General features: G+C 33.3%; 1 protein-coding gene across 2 annotated transcripts in view; it reads right to left on the bottom strand.

Annotated features, from left to right (window-relative positions):
- The window catches only part of LOC150109817 (kinesin-like protein KIF11), a 575,645-nt gene that overhangs the window by 226,961 nt on the left and 334,128 nt on the right, over positions 1 to 14,556 (bottom strand). For both annotated transcript variants that reach the window (XM_090396826.1, XM_090396834.1), the window contains exon 16: positions 3,165 to 3,293. In XM_090396826.1, coding sequence (XP_090252952.1) covers positions 3,165 to 3,293 — 129 coding nt within the window. The remainder of the gene's footprint in view (positions 1 to 3,164; positions 3,294 to 14,556) is intronic.

Raw genomic sequence — 14,556 nt, 5'->3', positions numbered from 1 at the left:
ATATTCACTGTTGTGATGTGCCTGTGTGTCCTTTACTCACAATGTCTGAGTTATCAATTTATTGTTTTCATCAACAAATCTAACATTAATAGCAAAATAATTGACTCTTGACATGTGCATGCATGCATCCATTTTAATAAAGATAAGATGTCTCTCCAGACTTTTTTGAAGTTCATCTTTCTTAGATTTGGCCTCTTGAATTATCGGTTTCCTTATACTTTCTCTTTCCAGGGAAAGTCCAAGTTTCTAGCCATTACTCCATTTAAGCCTAAAAAGACTGGTTGTGAAAAAAAAAAAAAGGATAGAGCCACACAATTCTTCACTGCCATTTCAATGATATGGTTATTAACCTTTATGGCATCGCTGTTACAGTAACTTTGTCAGATGTAAAGAAATCTTGGCTGTTATATTTGGCTTCTAGCAGATTTCAGATCTTTCTTTAACCCTGAAGTAGAGGGAATGCTTTTATTGCTTTCTTATTCACAGCTTCTAACATTTTCAGGATGAAAATGCTACAAGTGTCTTTTTAAATTTGATGCTCTTGTAAGTGCATTTTTATCAAAACCACACACTATTACTTTTTGCATCACATTCTTTTTCACAATAATTTTCTACAGGGTGTTTCAAAATGAATGACCCGATTTCAAATAATTATATTTAATAATGAAAATGTGGTTTTTATTAATGAGCCGCTACGCTCATTAATTAAGCGTATCGGCTATTTGGGTGCTAGCAGCAGCATCTAGCGGTCATCATATCAAACGTTTGATATGATTTGACTTTCTTTTTGAAACACCTTGTATAATATATTGAAACACACTTTCCATTGACTGTTATCGTAAAGTGTTCAAAAACAGCAGACTTTGTTGACAAGTTTTTGCCATTGGGAATTTTTTCACAGGAGTGCCACTTTCACTAATATATAAATTATCATGAAATATGTTTTATTTTGAAATTTGCAAAGAACTTTTAGTTAAAATATATCCTGAACATATAACTGGAAAAAAAAAAATAGGTTAACACTGAGTCCTAAAACTTCTGTAAGTATATATACATATCGATGTATATTTACATCGATAGGACTCAGTGTTAAATTATCTGTCAAATAGGAAATTTTAACATATTTATATTATAATTTAAATTCATTAACCAGCATTAGCAAGGTGGGGTGTCACAGACCCCAAAGATTTTAAATTGACTAACTTTTTAACAACATGTGGCAGTGAGTCATGCCTCAGTATAGCTTCCCCTCCAGTAACCCACTACTCAATGCCATAGATGACAGATTGTTGCACACAAGTAAGTTCAGTGTGCAGAAGTATAAAATGTGGTGGGGTCCATCAGATCCCACCTTACCAAAAGTGCAATTATATTTACTTCCAAAATGCAAGTTGTTTTCATGTACATTCTACTAAAATATTTGTTACTGCTATGTCTTCTATATTTTTACATACCAACTAAGTAAATACTTTTTTCGTAAATATTTAGAGGGCATTTTGAGAATAATATCTTTTTTTTTTACTTATAGTTCAACCTATAGATGACGCTTTGACAGATAAGACATTTAGCAGAGATGATGATAGTGAAATTGATTTAGAATTAGTCAGTAACCATGAGTCTAGTACAGAACAAGACTGTGAAGAAGAATCCACTAATATTGATTAAAATAATATGGATTTCTATAATAAACTACATTATTTGAGTGGCTCTGTGGGTCTCCACCTTACCACTTTTGTTACATTTTCCCACCTCAACAGCACAGGGTTAAGAGTCCGAGTCACTACAATTTTACTGACTCCAGTAAACCAAGAATTGCTTCTTACTCCAACTCTGGTTCAAGCACAGAGCCCTGCAGCCTACTGTTAGTCACCTGCTCTCTCCAAGATTCTACTCCCTCCATATACTGTTTCAGTATTTGTCTATCAGCAATCTTCATATCCATACCAATTTGTTTCAATTTTTTATAACAGTTTCATATGGTATCTTGCCAAACACCTTTTGCAAAATCCAGCCATATCCCTTATCCAACTTGCTAGCTGTTCTATCATTAAACAGTGAACAATTTACTTAGGCATAACATACTATTCATAGAATCTATATTCTTGAATTTTTTTTGACCAATTTTTCCAGCATCCCCTCCACTACCAGTCCCAAGAATCCAAATGATCTATAATTTCCTACTACAATCTTGAAGCTTTCTTTATGTAATGGAACCATTGTCTCTATTCCACTTCCTTTCCTTAGAGTTCAGACTTAAGGTAAATAGCCTGGTCATGTTGTTTATTTACACATTCTTATATTTGAGGAGGAAGGATATCATTTCTAATCCTATAGCAGTATTTGTATTGAGATTCCACGATATCCTAAGTACTTGCAATTCAACCTCTATTCCCACAGCAGTTTGTCACATCAGCAATATCCTCACTTGGATGAAAGACACTTAAAAGTCATCATTTAGTAATGCAACTATTTTATCTGCTTTAACCTTACTACCATCAGTACTCATTAAGTTTATCCTTCCACATTTCGAGACAGCACAACATTTTTTTTTATTATCCTGCTTATTATTTTTGCTGTCAAGAATTTATTATTGATTACACGAAAAGGTGGTCACATTTTTCTTGCCTGTGCCTTGTACAACTTGTGAACACACGCAGATCATCTTTATTTTGCAGTTCCTGTTGAAAGATACTATTCATCCAACTCCTGCTTGATTTATTCAAATGATCTCAGATATAAAGTAACAACTGTTCCTTCAGATACCAGCCTCCTGCCTGTCTTCCATGTACTGTTAACATCTTCCACTTACAAATTCCTATACTAGGGTGCAGCTTCACACTGCCTTCTAATCTTGTCAGCAGCTCAACTCCACTTTTTTTAAAACTCCACAACTTAAGACAATATCACTCTCTCAAGATACACAATCATAAATTTTTTCTAAATAACAGTTTAAAACTCACAATCTCCCAAGATTGTGAGTTTTAAACTGTTATTTAGAAAAAATAAGTATTGTATGTTTAATTCGAACAGCCTTTTCTATCTACAGTCTTTGCTTTTCAACTTCTAAGAAGGCAGGTGAATACATCAGCTAACAAAAAACATAACATCTGTAAATTAAAATGACTAAACTAGATAATAGCATTAGTTGAATCAAAATCAGATACCTTCAAAAGCATTTGTTTCATAAATTCATCTTCAACAATAAGCTGAGTAACCAGTTTTGTAGTAATATCATCAGTTATGGAATCCAGATGTTTGCTTTGAAGTGCATGGTAATAAGCAGCTCCAGATTCCTAGAATAAAAGAAAACTTATGAACTTAAATTTTTACAAGATTAGGATAAAACCAGATATGTTTATTAACTACAAGTGTTCCCTGGTTATTTTTATCTGTTTCAGAAAGCTGGGGAAAGAATATTAAGTTCTTTACGTTTGGATGAAAGAAAGACACTTAAGTCATTATTGGAACTCCTCTTCAGTTTGTTAATTCCAGTCACAAAAAAAAGTTGTAAATCTATAGCACATTAGTACAATGAGTAGACTAAAGATACTTTTTTGTAGGTTTTTTTTTCAAATATATATATATATATATATAAAAAAAACAGGAGTACTTAAGGGTCGAAAGCTATATAACTAAAAGGACACTTCCACATAGCCATTAAAGAAATGTAGAGAACTGACAAGGGGGCTTCTGACATACTTAATGTCCAATCCTCACCTGCTCATGGTGCACATGCTAGGTATCTACCTGGATACTGAATGAACAAGGATGGGTGGCAATTTAAGATTTAGTCGACGAAATTGTATTCTTATTGGCTTAAACCACAACGTAAAATGATGGCACAACGTGACAGAATTTTATTCTAGCTGGGGTGTCACCTGGTTAAACAATATCCCCGTTTGCCAGGGAAACAGCAAAAAGTCAGTAATTGGACAGATCCTGAAAAACATCCCAACTCAACATATTTAACTCTGATGTTGAGTTGGGATGTTTTTCAGGACCACATCACTCTACAATATCAAGTAGAGTGATGTGGACATATATCAGAATTGAGAATCGGATAAAGACTTATTTGCACTAATGGTTCCACAGAAGGTTCTACAAAGATAGAAGGGAGGAATTTTTTGAGGCTTTAGAGAAAGCAACTGACACACTGAAAAATGAAAAGTTGGTCCTTGCTACATAGCAAAGTAAGAAATGATGTTAGACATAAAAATTTTGGGAAAATTGGGAGAAAAGAGCAAACTAATAATAATGGCAAATACTTGTTAGATTTCTGCTCATGATACGGTTATTACTAACAATGTTCCAACAATAAAAATGTGCACAAATTCACATGGAGAAGAGGAAAGGAATAAGAAAAGTCTCAGTGACTATGTTGTTGTTAATACTAATGTTTTTCCACAGATGCAGGACACTAGTGTAGAGGATTTGGAATTGCAAGTGATCACCATTTAGTCTAGAGCAGGATATAATTGAATTTCATATTCAAACGAAGAAAATGTAAGAAAATTTTAAAGCAATAAAAGTTAAGCAGCTCTCCGATGTGACCTATAAACTAAAATATACAAACATTATTCAAGAAAAAAAATGAGAGTTTGAGAACAGAAATCAAACCTTGGAGATTCAGTGGCAAGCTCTGAAGAAAACATTGATTCGGCCAGAGAGGCAAGTGGTGAGGTTGTCTGCAAGGATAGAAAAATCATAACTCATTGGTGGACACAGGCAGTGAAGGAAAAGAAGAAAGCATAACAAAAGTTCCTTGAGAATAAGTCAGCATGTACTCTTAAAGAATACAGACAGCAATGTAAGAAAGCTAAACACTGTAAAAAAAGCTAGCTAAATAAAAAAAGTCATAGGAAGACTTAAGAACATAGAAAATATCAAGAAGGTAGCAAGTTATATTCTGGAGGTGTTGTTGAAAAAGCTTAAAAATAGAGGAAAATGCTGTAAAAGGAATCAGATGATAAAGGCACATGAAAATTGAAGAAAAGATATCCTTGATGTATAGATTAATTACATCGAAAAATTGCTAAATGAAACAATCAGTGACAGCACAGTGGTAAAAAAAAACACTCAGGCATGCAATCAAGAATATGTATCCAAACTTGAGATAGAAAAGCCACCAAAAGGCTGCAATGTGGAAAGGAAGTGGGAATAGATGATATTACACCAGAAATGCTCAACTATGGAGGTATAAGTCTTACAGTAGCTACATTCTATAGTCCAGAAGGCCTGGACAGAGGGATGAATTCCAGATGATTGGAGTAGAGCTCTCAATAGTACCGATATATAAAAATGGAAATAAAACTAAACGCAAGAATTACAGGAGGTATTTCTCTGAGTGTTCCTGATAAGATTTATGCAAGTACACTTGAAAAACGGTTGAGAAGGATTGTAGAAAAGAATCTTGGTGAAGAACAAGTTGGATTCAGGCCAAATAGAGGCTATCAGGATCAGATATTCACTTTACGACAAACAGTTGAGAAGTCATGGGAATATAACAAAGATCTGTATTTAAGTTTTGTAGACCTGCAAGACACATGAAAAGAGAAAGCAATTGAAAACATTAGTTATATATCGGTGTCAATTTAGCATTATATGAAGCAATACTTAGTCTTTATTTTAGTTATAGGTCAGTAGGGCAGTACAGGAAGACAATTTGATGTTAAATGTGGCTTCAAACAAGGATGTACATTATCCACTCTGTTATTCATTATCCATAATGATCACATTGTGAAGGAAAGTCATTAAACCTGATATTAAAATTGGAGATGTTAATCTCAGTTCTTTATTTTATGCAGATGTTACACTTTTAAACAAATCCAGTACAAGGCAGCAGGATTCCTGAACTGAAGTGAATAACTGTTGTAGCAGATTTGGTAAGAAGGTCAGCAATAAGAGTACTGGAAAACCTCACTTAACACGATTAATTAATCCAATTATTGCACGCTAAGCAAAATCACGTTAAGTGAATACAATAAACAATAAGAATAATTATAATTCATCCACCAGTTGACAAACTTGGGGAAAAAAATTTCAGTATAAGCTATATTAGAGGATAAAATCAAAGTTAATAAAAATCAACTGCTTAAATTTTTATTGAATGTCTAAACATTTATTTGAGCTTTTTTTTTTTTTACAAAAAAAAGTAAGATATTTGAATCTGGCTCTACTTTTTCATTCTTGTCATGAAATTTGTGATAGCTGGCAATCACTTTATCATGAATTCGGTGGACTTCACCTGATCCTGATGCTTCATTCTGCATCAGGATCAGCATCAAACAATTTCATTAGCATACTAAATGTGATTGAAAACTAGCTAAAGTTCTTTTGCAGTTAGTTTCTTAGTCAACATTCTCTTCTTGTCTGCACACCTTATCTTCATATGCATGTTGTTTTCTAGTTGAAGGAGATCATTCTCGCTTAACTGTTCTGAATGGGAATTGAGCAAATTTTTGTTTGCTCAATTCCCATTTCTCAAGTTTTGCTTCAGAGCACAAAAACTGTTTTTGTGCTCTGAAGATGCTGGATATAATACCAGTGAAATATCAGCAGTAAGTTAAATTAGTTTCTTATCAATGTGTTCTCATTAATACCGTTAAAAATAAATTAACAAGGCCTTGAGAAATAAGACTTCCTTTAAACAGAAGTGGAGACAGTACACATCCTTGTCTCATACCTCATTCAATTTTGATATTGCTTGTCCTGATGTCTGTTAGGATAAATGCAGTCTGGCCCCAGTAGAAGTTTTTAATGATTTTAACATCCTTATCTAGGCCTAGTTGTTCTAAGGCATTTATGAGTTTATTATGCTGGACCTTATCAAAAATCTTTTCAAAAATCAATAAAACAAATATAAAGGTTAGTTTGTTGTTCTCTGCATCTTTGTGCAGATACATGAGCAGATAAGTGCTGCTCTTGTTTCTGGGCGATTTAAAAAAAAAAGTTTTACTAATGAGATCATCTGTTAGAGTTTGGCTCATTAGTTTAATCAATCTAAAATCAAGTTTTTGTAATAGGTTTTTTAGGCAATGTAATGAAGACCGAGTTCATCCAGTCATAGGGTAGTTTACAGATGTCAAATTCTGCTGAATAATTTTATCAATATTGCTGTCATTGATTAGTTTAATAATTTCTGCTGGTAGTTCACTGGATTCAAATGCTTAACCATTTCTTGATAATTTGATCTTGACTATTTCAGAATTCAACACAGGTCAGTCTGATTATACTTTTTGAATTTGACTTCATTTTTCTTTCGGCTTTTTATTTAGATTTTTATCTTGACATGTAAAACTATTGTAGCTTAAAAATATCAAAGTGCTTTACATAGATTTTTACAGAGGTCAAGTCCCATGAGAACTGTAAATAACCTTGTTTGTTTCTATGTTTTTTATGCTAGTTTTTTTTGTATATAACTATGGGAATTATTTGTATTTACTTCTTTAAAGTTTCTAGAATGTCAAAAACAAAGGCAATGCTTTGCCATCGGAACATTGCGTAATAGCTATATATAAAGAGCACAAGAAAGTTGTTTTTGATAAAGTGTGTGTAAGAGGTGGTTGCAGGCTCCGAGCATAAAGATCTTTGGAGTTTGTATCAAAGAGATCTGCTAGTTCCAGTAAAGTTTCTGCTACCCGACAAAACAAGGAAAAAGAGTGCACAGACGAGAAGAAAGAACAGGCCGGCCTTATCTAAAGGATCAAGGAGAAATGCCAATTTTCTTCGGGGTTTACAACCCTTAGTGCAAGGTCCGGAGAACAGGAAAATAAAAAGGGACTGAGCCGAACATCAGAAGGCAGTTGTCAGCAGAGTCATCAGAAGTCAGCAAAAGAAGAGAGGAGAGCCTCAGTTACTAAAGAGAGAGGTAGTTGGAACCACAGCATAGGACAGTCAGAACCAGAGCAGAGGCGAGCAGCAGACCATAGGCAGAGTCTGAACCAGAAGTCACAGCAAACCCGAGCCAAGAGTGTCGGATGTCCTTTTTGCCATTGGAAGTCAACTGGAGTCAAAGGCCGCAGAATGATCTTCAAGCCTGTATGCTGAAACATCTTGCCTGAGCTTTCTGAAAACCTAAAAAATTGCAGTTCAAGGCCCACCAGTAATCTGACTAACCCCCTTGAATCAAGACTCTCCAGATGAAAGCCAAGGCCTGAGGAAAGAAAAGGGGCATAGAAACTTTAATGCAGAACAAAGAGCCTCTGTAAGTTCCATCTTTAACTGTAAATTACTTTTGTAATCTAGGAGATAATGTTATAGATGGACTGATAAGAATTAGTAATAAGGGGTATCTAAGAAAGTCCTCTGATCTGTTATTGATTAAAATATAACTTGTGAGATAACTTGCCATAGTTAGCCAATCTCTTTGAGAGTAAATTAGTGTCAGTAATTGAATTAAATATGCAGAGGAGTAACTGAGTAATTATATTGTAAATTATAAAATTATAAAGAACCAAACTTTCTTTTTTCAAAAGAAAGTTTGGTTCTTTATGCTAAAAGTCTAAAGGATAGATGGAGAGAATAACCTCCCTATCACTTATTTAATGTACTTTGTTATTATTGTGAGCAGAAAACAACTAACGTAATAAAAGCGCAGTTTAAGTACTTAAAAACCATGACTGTTTATATAAAAGAAAAAGCGCACACTGCTAATTAGAATAATGGTATCTCAAAGGTGCAGTAACCAAGCAGGCTATATAAATAACAAGAAATACAGTGTAATATGTATCGCTTTATATTTTGAAGTATCTTCAAAGTTATACAGTCTGCATTAGTCCATAAGGATAAAATCTCAGCAGTCATCCAGTCTGTCTGCTTGTGAGATGTACATAATTCATTCACTTCTAGTGTGTCATCATTGGAGTTCCAAGTGATTTTTCTATAAAGTTCTAATTTATTATTTGTTCCATGTTAAGTTTTTTAAATGCAGTTTTTTCCATTTGTTTTGTTTTCTGGATTTTCTTTAGTCTCAATTTGAGCTGCTACTAGTGGATTATGGTCTGAACCAATGCCAGCACTACAATAGGTCTTTTACAGTCTATGTCTAAAACTTTGACTAAGATTTAAATTTGACCACTGTTGCTATTGTCTTGTGGAGATTTCCAGGTGTAGAGTCTTCTCTCTAATAGGCTCAAACCATATATTTGCAACTATTAGGTCTTCTTGACAAAATTGTATCAAGCCATCTCTTATTTCTTATCCCAAGTCCAAACTGTAACTTGTACGTAAGTAGGGAAAGCATATTTTTTTTGCTACTTTTGTTTCTTTGTCATTTGAGAAGTTCTTCCAGTTGAGAATAGAAAAGGTCAATTTCTACATCATCCTTGTCTGCAGTCTGCATATACTTGTATAACCTTGATGCTGATTACTTGGCCCTTGAGTTGTAGGAGAATTAACCTATCAGAGAATAGAATAAAATTAAGCACACTTTTGGATGGTTCTTTACTTATTAATAATCCTACTTCATGTCTGTGAGTATTATTACAGCTTCCAAAGTAAGATAGGGTCATATAGTTGGAGCAGCCTTCACCTGAGTCTGGCCATCTTACTTCACTCATGCCTAAGATTTATATTTTAAATCTTCTCGTTTCTTCAATAACAACTCCCAGTTTAGACATAGTTCTTACATTCCATGTTCCTATTTGATTGGTTCACCGGAAATTCTTAGCACTCTGCTCACATTTAAGGGATGCTGGAAACTCGGGACCATCATTCTCGTCTTTGTATTACAGGAAGTAACATACATCTGTTATAGTAGTATTACACTATTCCTACACCACAAAAATTTTGGAGGATTCTTAAAACTATTTGCACAAGCTTTCTCAGCTCTATGACATCTATACATTCAGCCTATTCTTCCTTCTCTACTCCTAAAAAGGCACATGGGGAGACACCCATCAAACTATCAAAGTGACCACACATCTGAATGGAGAAGAGGACATTAGGATCTTAATCTTATTCAAAAACAATGGAAGGATTAACATATTCAAACAAGCAGTGACGCTTGCCTATAAAACATTCCATTTTTACAAATGTGTCAATATTATTATTATTATTATTATTATTTTGACACCTCCAGGGAGTCCAAAGACTCATCGAGGGAGAGTGTGCCGACAGCATCGAACGATTGGTCCCCTTCCAACTACTAACCATGCTCAAACTTACTTAACTGAGCCATTAGTAGCAGAGGCTCTACCAATCGACCAACCTTCACCATCATGTTAGTTTCATTTTTTTTTTTTTTTTTAAGTAAGATTTTCATGAACTAGTATTCGTAGACTGCCAAAGTCTAAAAATCTCAAAAGCAATGTTATATTGTGATCAAGGGATGTACAGGATAGTATTAGATTAACTTTGTTTTACTTGTGATAAGTTTACATTTACTAACTTCCTACTGATAATTTTTTTTTCCAAATTAGTCTGTTATCCGTAGTATATCCAATTATCACATATGTTTCACTCTTTTAATGCACTTCTCTCTATCAAGCCATTTGTATCTTGATCTTCCTATGGGTGTTTATTCCTGCCATCCTGCTGAAATACGTTTGGATAACCTTTCCTTTCCCATTCATTTAAGTGACCATGCTACCTGAGATTAGTCTGCTAATAATGCTAGTTTCATCCTATTGTTAAATTGTGAATGAAGATATTTTGTATGTTTTAATACTTCATTCACATTTAACATAATCCACCATGTTATAAGCAAGACTTGTAAATATTATCTGTTGTTAGTCTCTTGCTTGTAGTATATTATTCATATAAATGCTTAGAGTTTTGTTTGTTATTAATTAATTAATCTTAGAATATGTAATAATGAAAAGACTATATAAAAATGTCATTCAATTTATTTTATTTATTCCTGTGTTAATATCATAAGAAGCTGTACAAATATATTATAAGAATTAGTATTTATCATATTTAATTGTATATTATATGAATTGTAAAATATCCTTTGTTTCTGTACGTAAGAGTGATTTTATGTAATTCTTCTGATTGAATTTGATTGGCTGCTGAAGGAGAAATAGAGTTTATTTTAGTCGGCGCATGTTTAGAACGTGAACGGCTGTGATATGGAGTGAAGCCAGTAGATGTAAGCTGAACTGGCTAGAACCAGATTTTGGCAAGAAGAATGAACGATTTTAATTGAAAAAAAAAAAAAAAAAAAAGGAGAAGCATTCAGGACAGCAAGGAGTAAAGAACGGGTGGCAGTAAGGGGATTTGAAAAATGCCGTAAATAGATTAAGAAAGGACCAGGAAATTAATAGGAAATTTGGAATATTTCTACGGAATTCTAAAATTACGACGAATTCCAATTATTTTGAGGAAGAATAGTGCAAAGCTGAATTTAATGCATAGAAAAAAATAAGGAATAAGTAGATTACCTAAAACGAGTACGTCAAGACTTGTGAAACTGTTTAATATTTCAGTTATTATAGTGAAGATTTCTTTTGAATAGTGTTACTTCAAAGTAATAGTTAACTAGTTTTAAGTGTGCCTATAGTAAATCCAGTGTGTAAAAGGTTAACCCGGCAAGAGCAGTCCTTTTATATTTCAGTGTGAAGAAATAAGAGTTAGCTCCGCCTGATATATATTAACATTAACTGTGGCATTCTACTAAAAATATCCGAAGTAAGGAGCTTTAAAGTGATTCCCCCTTGAAGTGATAACTGCCTCATAATTAAATTAAGTGTTTGTTGACTAAGAGAGAATTAGAGAATTTTACCTTAAGAATAATTACTGTAAAATTCTGGACCATTGAACTGCGTGAACCATTTTTAATTATTTGGAAGAATATAGAATTGACAGCTGAATATTTGATGCCTAATGTTTTATGTTTGTTATGAGTATTTGAACTAAGTTGATGTATAAAAGAATTGAATTATCTCACTGAATAGAGACAAGTTGTGATAATAGTATTTAAGCATTGGAAAATAAGATCTGTAAATTTAACTTCAAACTTTAAACCAAACCGAGAGGCTACTAGTGTCTCAGATATTTTGAAAATTGTTCAATTAGATTATCTTGCTTAGAAAATTATGCTTAAATGTACATGTTCTATAACCCTGTATTAAATGTTTATTTTATTGAATTCATTTGTTGTTTGCCTGATTTTTCTTCATTGCACCGCTCATAAAAATTATTCGAACCTTGTGGAAGCCTTAAATGATAATATTAACCTCTGCCTGTATAAAGTGAGATTGCAAAAGTTAGTTGATGATTGATTCCTCTGTATTATATAGACTAATCTGAATATAGGGTGGCGCAGGATAATATAAATTTTCCTTATATTCAGTTCAGTATCAATCAGCATCTAACAAAATAAAAACTGAATTTAAAGAAATAAGAATAGATCCAGCTAACCTACATAAATGGATCAATTAGCAAGATATGGCAACACAGCACTATTATCTTTTTTCTTATATGATTCTACCACTATGTAACCTGTTTTAGTTTGGTATGATTTATTTGGAGTGCAAGAGTAGCAGAGGTCATACTGTCATTATAAAGGTTAAATTTAGCCTTTACATTTAGTATACACAAGATAATAAGTTATCAGTTAAATAATACATAAGAAAAACAAAATTATATAAAGTCTATAAATATACAAACTATATATATAGTCTAAACACAATTTATATTCAATTGTAAATGTTAATACTTTACAGAAAGTTAGAAACAAAATGAAACTGGAGGGATCAAGCAGAATCATAGTGCATTAGGGTTCAGGCAGGTTCTTAAAAGAAATACAAATAGTGACTGCACTCATTAAAGAAATGAGGGCAGTTGATTACAATATGTAGGATGGATAAAGAGGAACCACAACTCGCATTATACATCACTTCTAAGTAAGAAACAATATTAAATAACCATGGCCTGTGTGCAGAGCCAAGAAAGAACAATTTCTACTTTTCTGGTTCCTCCATAGACGAGATTGCAGTAATTTAATTTCAGGTTTGATCTAGTAAAATTTTTTGTTTTCTATTTAATAATGCTTGTCACTAGGATATTTGATACAAAGGATATTTGATACAAAACGCACCCTTGCTTTTTTATTTAGCAAAAAAACCATGTTATCTCAGGAAATTGAACAATCTCTAGGTAGTGACAGTTGGAATCTTATTAGAGTGAGAAGTGAATCTCAAACTGCCAAATTTCAAAATGACAATAAATTCCAACTTATTAAAAAATTGGAAGCCCTTAAAAAAACAAAGTGATTTGACGTATTTTTTGAACAAAAATATAATTATTCTTCCTGTGGATAAAGGCAATGCGATAGTTGTTCTTAACACTGATGAATATCAAAATAAGATGGAGTTGTTACAGAGTGACACTTACTCGATCCTCGAAAAAGAGATCCCACTCGTGAACTCCATAACCGGACCAATAATTTACTGAAAACTACCTCTGAACTACCTAGAAACATTTTCCTTTCCCTTCATCTGCTTATTCCACGATTATATGGACTACCTAAAATTCACAAGGTAAATACCCCACTTCGACTTATCGTAGAAGGAACTGACTCTCCAACATACAACCTTTCCAAATATCTGGCAAAATCTCTCAAATGTTTTTCCAGCAAGTCATCGTCTTTTATTAAAACTGTGGATTTCGTATCATGTATAAAAGATATTATTAAGGAAGATGAAATCATGGCAAGCTTTGACAGTCCCCTTATTCACAAATGTTCCTACAGATGAAGTTCTTGTTCTACTCAAGGAACAATGATCTAAAAAGATTATGGCTTTACTTACTTATTGCATCAACTCAGGATACTTCAAATTTTAGGATATCATCTATAAACAGAATCATGGTCTTGCAATGTGTAATCCGTTGTCTCCTGTACTTGCTAACATCTATCTAGAAGATCTGGAAGTTAAAGCCATCTCTTCCTATCCTTTAAAACCAACAATTTGGAGAAGATATATTGACGACATTTTCCTAATTTGGAGCAATGGCCATGAATCTCTCCTGAACTTCCTTGAACATCTAACTAATCAACACCAAAACATAAAATTTACTGCCGAGTTTAAAGCTAATGGTTCTCTTCCTTTTTTGGACATCAAACTGACCCGTGCCTCAGAAAAACTTTAAATCTTGATTTACAGAAAACCTATCCACGCTAACATATCTCCATGGTCATTTCATTATTATCTTCCACAGAAGTTCGAAATCATTTCTACTCTAGAAATGCTCGCTCTCTTCTTGATGAGATAGAACATAATAAAGAACTCAATTTTCTCAAGTCTACTTCTCAACTAAATGGTATTCTCAAAAAACTACAGATAAATTCCTATTGAATCCTCCCGGTCGCCATAATGAAGAGACCAAAAGTGTAAAAAGGTAACATTTCTTTTCCATACACAAGCTCTGTCTCACACAAATTAGCCAAGGTTCTTTGAAAATAGAACATAAGAACTTTATTTACTCCTCTTCATAAAATCCAATCCCTAGACATCATAATCCTTAAATATCCTGGTGTTTACCAGATCTGGTGCAACTATAATCCACCACTTACTTTGGCCAAACAGAGAAGGCAATCGAGTTACTCACTGAGGA

This window comes from Typopeltis vanoorti, chromosome 1, assembly GCF_054136105.1.
Source record: "Typopeltis vanoorti isolate ZY-2024b chromosome 1, IOZ_Tvanoo_1.0, whole genome shotgun sequence".
Taxonomy (NCBI): domain Eukaryota; kingdom Metazoa; phylum Arthropoda; class Arachnida; order Uropygi; family Thelyphonidae; genus Typopeltis; species Typopeltis vanoorti.
The sequence above is the reverse complement of the archived record's forward strand: the minus strand, read 5'-3'. Positions and strand labels throughout refer to the sequence as shown.